Consider the following 6,033-nt stretch of genomic DNA (forward strand, 5'->3'; position numbering starts at 1 on the left):
AGAGTTTTAAGTCCGAAACACGTCAAACGACGTCCAATTTCACTCAAACTTCACAGAAATATCTTAAACCACATATAAGACCTGTACCGGGCGCCGGAACCAAAATACGGGCCCGATACCAACATGTTCTAACCAATTTTCATTTCAATTCTCTTCATAAATTTCAGAAAAACAATTTTACTCAAAAATTCATTTCTCGGGCTTGGGAGCTCGAAATTCGATTCCGGGCATACGCCCAAGTCCCATATTTTCATACAGACCCTCCGGTACCGTCAAATTACGGGTCCGGTTCCGTTTACCCAAAATATTGACCGGAGTCAAATTTACTCATTTTAATATCAAATTTTAGCATTTTTTACAGAATTTTATATTTAAGCTTTCCGGCTACGCGCCCGGACTGCGTACGCAAATCGAGGCGACTACAAATGAGGTTTTTAAGGCCTCGGAAGCACGGAATGAGTAAGAAAATAGGTGATGATCCTTTGGGTCGTCACAATGAAGTGGAAGCTCACTTCCGGTTTCTTGTGCGATAAGAATGTGCCGTTGAAACTTAAAGGTAAGTTCTACAAAGTAGTGGTTAAACCGACTGTATATTTGGATCAGGCAGAGTGCTGGCCAGTCAAGAACTCCCATGTCTAGCAGATGAAAGTAGCTGAAATGAGGATGTTGAGATGGATGTGTGGACATACTAGGTTAGATAAAATTAGAAATGCAGCTATTCTGTACAAGGTGGGAGTAGCCCCTGTGGAGGAAAATATGCGAGATGCGAGGCTAAGATGGTTTCGGACATGTTAAAAAGAGAAGTACAGATGCCCCAGTCAAGAGGTGTGAGAGGTTGGCCTTGGGGGGTACGAGAAAGGGTAGAGGTAGGCCAAAGAAGTTCGGGGAGAGGTGATCAGGCAGGACATGGCGCAGCTTGAGCTAACCGATGACATGACCCTTGATAGGAGGTAGGGTGTGGAGGTTGAGAATTAGGGTAGAAGGTTAGTAGGTAGTCGAGCATTTCCATTTGTCTTCCTTAGTTCAATAGTATTAGTGTTAATATGGTACCCCTTTTTATCCTTAGTTTGTTGTTACCACATATCTTGTACTGTTATTACTTGCCATCAGTACCCCCTAGTTTGCTATCACTACATATTGTGTACTGTTATTACTTGTTATTAGTACTTCTTCAATACCCTTGCTATCTTGGATTTAGTTTTCTAAACATCTTGTCTTTCTATTACTTGTTGTCAGCGCTTCATCCATCGTTTCTTTAGCCGAGGGTCTATCGGAAACTCTGTCCTTCCAGGATAGGGGTAAGGTTGTGTACACCCTACCCTCCCTAGACCCCATTTGTGACATTATACCGAGTTGACATCGCAAGAGTAAAATCTCTAAATCTTAAAATATGCGATAGTAAAAGGTGTCGAAAGAATCTTTATATTAAGGTCTAATAATTTTACAATATTACTACGAACTAATAAGTTATGAAAGAAAATTAAATAAATGCGCTTAATAAATTAATATTTGAATGATTTAGATTTAAATCTCGATTAGGCGGAGCCGAAATGTCTCGAAAAATCACATAGGAGTGAGGACTTGCAATTCCTCAAAAGAGGTAGTAGTGGTAGTCTTTCATAGTAAGCATGCTTTACATGACTTTCACCTATCCACCCAACACGCACATGAATATCTCGTGCACGCTTCATATACTTCCGTTTTGAGATTTTCTTTGTTATTCTTCATAGAGATATATAATTCAATTTTATATATATATATATATATATATATATATATATATATATATATATATATATATATTTCTACTATGAATTGTGAATTTTATTTGAATTTAAATAACATATGTGTCCCTTCGGGGACATCCAATAATAAAATGACATTTCAATAATATATGTTCTATAATTTATTTATTTTTATCTATTTTAAATTTTATTCTTGTTCCAAAAATGGTTAGTGACGGTCTCATGCCTCGGACTAACGCATTTATGTAAAACTCCTCGCTATAGGAATGTATTTACCTTTTAAAACACTGATAGTTTAATAACTAATCCCTCCTTTTCAATTTATGTAAACCTATTTGACTGGATACGAAGTTTAAGAAAAAAAAAATTGGATTTTGTCGTCTTAAACAAGTCAAAAAGGAGCCCAGAGTAAATATTTGTGTGGTCATAAAAGCTTCTCATTAAGGGTAGAATTGTAAGTTTAAGCTAAATTGTTACCACATTTAGAAAAGGGTCATTCTTTTTTGAACAGACCAAAAAAGAAATAAGTTCACATAAACTGGAACAGAGGAGTAAAAATTTTAAAATTCTTAACATATTTATATACGATGTAATACTAAAATGTTGATCATTCAATTACCACATAAGACAATCTCATTTTACAACTCTTTTGTTTTTAACATTATCAAATTAATTACATTGACATACAATGACATATAACTTTCAATATCACGCGTAATATGATAACTTGAGAAATATAATAATAATCTATAATCAATTAAATAAGAGTGGAGCCTTAGAGCAACAATAAAATTTTCTATATTACATTTCTTGGGGTATGATCATTTCCCGGATTCTGTTTGAACGCGAGTAGGAGTGTTCATAAAAATTCGAAAAATTGAACCAAACCGAAAAACGACCAAGGGTGCTCCTACTTATCGGTTATTACCTTCGACCCTTGTTTTAATTAGCAGCTATTGAAAAGGTTTCGTTCTGCTGTTCCCCGTCAGTGGTCTAAATCAGCTGCTATAATTAGGTTTGGAACAAATTTATGCTAAAGGAACGAAGTTATGAGCTTTTAGTAATATGTGAATAAGAGATATTCAAAATATAAAACCTGATGGTTCCTGTCCTGAAACGAAGGATGCGAAGAAAGTATTGTCGCCTGTCATCACGCTCAATCTGTAATAAGTTGGCTTCACCTCCGGGGATCAGTCCAGCCTTGTGAAGGGAGAGGACTCTGTGGGCTAAACCGAGCAAAAAAAAATCGATACTTTTTTGGTTTGGTTTGGTTTGATTTTGGTTTTGAATTTTAAAAACCGATCAAATTGGTTTTGATTTTAGTAAAAAATAATCGAAAAAACCGAACCAAACCGACTATAGAAGTAGCTATATAAAATTTATTATTACACCGATACACGCACATACAAACACACACACACATACACACACACATACACATATATATATATATATATATATATATATATATATATATATATATATATATATATATGTATGTATGTATGTGTGTGTGTGTATGTGTGTGTGTGTGTTTGTGTGTATTTCTATACAAAATTTCTAAAATTCTATGGTACATGTTAATCGTTTGTATTTTTAGTCTGGTTCTTTGTTGTTATAATAATCTAGTTCTTTGCCTTTAAATTCTAGTTTGATTGGTAGTTTTCTTTTGCTAAGTACAAGAATCTATTTCATGTTTAAAATAATCTATTTTAATTTTAATTGGGTCTTTAAATTATTCATCATTATTTGATCAACTATCATCAATGTATCTTGATAAATAATAGATTTCTCAAAGAGCAATTGGCTTGATAGTGTTACATTGAAAATGTAGTCGCCAAAATATGTGTTTTTAGTGTATGTCTCATATTTAAAAAAACGATAAATAACTGAAAAACTCGAAAAAACGACATAAACCGAATCTATAAAAAAAACTGACTTAATTGGTTTGATTTGGTTCCAATATTTGAAAAATCGATTTACTTGGTTTGATTTCTTTTTAGGAAAAAACCGATCCAAACCAAACCATGAACACCCCCTAAACGCAGGATACCTTGTGGCCCAGACTGGGTTTTTCCCCCTATAATCAATTAAATCTTACTGATAACATATAAAGTTTTATACTCTTTAACTTATTTTCGATTTCCGTTCTACATATACCATGTATTTATTTTCCTCATCCTCTTGTACCAGAAAAAAGTACACTTTACTGCACTGTACTATCAATGCTTCCTTAAAGATCGGGAAAACAACCTTTTTAAGTTAAATCTCTTAATTAGAGAAAATTCAAGAATAGGGCAAAAAAGAAATGAACAACGGCGGCCACATGCATGGAATGGCTATGGCGCCGCCGCCATCAGCCGCCATGAACAACGGCACAGGAGGAGGCATGATGATGAAGAACCATCGACATATGATGATGCACATGACATTTTTCTGGGGAAAGAATACTGAAATTTTGTTCTCCAATTGGCCTGGATATGATAATTTGGGCATGTACGTTATGGCACTTTTCGTCGTCTTTTTCATGGCTGTTCTGGTCGAATTTCTGTCTCATAGCAATTACATTAAGGAAAATGCTGATCATGTGAGCGCGGGGTTGATCCAGACAACTTTGTATGGATTGAGAGTTGGTTTGGCTTATGTTGTTATGTTGGCTGTTATGTCGTTCAATGGTGGTGTTTTCTTGGTTGCTATTTTTGGGCACATGTTAGGGTTCTTGGTTTTTGGAAGTAGGGTTTTCAAGAAATCTTCTAATGAGGGAAAGACTATGGATCTTCCACCAATGAGCTGTAGTTGTTGAATTTATTTATTTAAATTAATGGATGTGCTTAGAGTTTTATCTCGTTTATTTTTCAGTACTTGAATTGGGTTCAGTCGTCTTTTTTCTTCTTTTTTTGTGTTGATCGATTAGACGATCAGGAGGTTATTGGAATTTGAAATCATCAAACAGTTTGAATTTTGTGATAAAGAAATGCTTTAGTATGTGTGAAGAATATCCGGGCAGGGCGCCTCCGAGCATAGGCAAAATTACTTGTGTGTGACCTATAAATCATGGATTCTAGTCGTGGAAGCAGTGATCAATATTTGCGAAGGCTTATTTCTTGGGATGCGATCCTTCCCGAGACCCTGCTTGAATATGAAATACTTTGTGCACGAAGATGCCCTTTTCTATATGTGAAGAATATCCGGCTTTAATTAATGCGTAAAGGCCTTGATTTTCCGATTAAGGATGAAATCAAGAAGGCAACTCTTAACTAGATCCAAATGCTAAATTATACTTCCTCCGGTCACTTTTACTTGGCATCTATACTAAACATAGATGTTCACTTTTAATTGGCACTTTACTCATATCAAGAAAAGATAACAAATTTTTTTTCTGTTTTACCCATAATATTTATTACTCATTTCAAATCATTTTTCAAATTCAATAAAATATGCATCAATTAATATGTGTATCATGATAAATTATACACTTCATTTATTATTTCTTAAGGAGCGTAAAAAGTTAAAAGGTGCCAAGTAAAAGTGATCGGAGGGAGTATTCATTTAATTCAAATTTTGTTTTTCAAGCACGGTCGGCGCTTACAATAGTTGATATTATTAAATAACCTGAATCTGAAAGGAAAGGCAAATATGAATAGAGCTTTATCAAATCAGCCAAATGCCCGTTTGGACATAAGAAATTTTTTTCTTTTTTAAAAACAAATTTCACTTTTTTTTCGAAATCAACATTTATTCATAAAATTTTTAATTTTTACTTGAAGATGCATTTTGAAAATTCTCGAAAATTTGAAAAACTCCAAAAAGCTATTTTTCAAAATTTTCACTCAAATCATTCACAAAACTTCAAAAATAACCCAAAATTATATTCATGTCCAAACACAACTCTAAATTTCAAATACCATTTTCACTTGAAAAAAAATTTTCCCCCTATTTTGGAATTTTACAATTCTTATGTCAAATGTCCACTAAGTCCTTTGCTTTTACGTCATATATTTGGTAATTGGGAAGCCTTTTCAATTAAATTGTGTCTTCTGAGATGAATATAAGCACCATTGTAAACAAAGTTTAATTCTCATACACTGATTTTTGTAGCAAAGAATTTATACACTATCAGATATAAGTGTATGCTCATAATTTTAATCCTTGTATAATTGGTGAATATTGATTGCTAATACACCCACCTTATTCAGGGAAATGATTATAGTAGTAATTTCGTTCTTCTTTAATTTTTCGTCAATTTCTTGTTGGCCAGGCATCATGTGAATGTTTCCCAAAAAATCAC

General features: G+C 33.8%; 1 protein-coding gene across 1 annotated transcript; it reads left to right on the forward strand.

Moving 5' to 3' along the window:
* LOC109223062 (copper transporter 1-like) lies at window positions 3,938-4,596 on the forward strand. The gene has a single exon (XM_019387322.1). The coding sequence runs from the start codon at window positions 4,054-4,056 to the stop codon at window positions 4,546-4,548; it is 495 nt and encodes a 164-aa protein (XP_019242867.1). The 5' UTR covers window positions 3,938-4,053; the 3' UTR covers window positions 4,549-4,596.

The sequence above is a fragment of the Nicotiana attenuata genome, chromosome 2 (genome assembly GCF_001879085.1).
Source record: "Nicotiana attenuata strain UT chromosome 2, NIATTr2, whole genome shotgun sequence".
Taxonomy (NCBI): Eukaryota; Viridiplantae; Streptophyta; class Magnoliopsida; order Solanales; family Solanaceae; genus Nicotiana; species Nicotiana attenuata.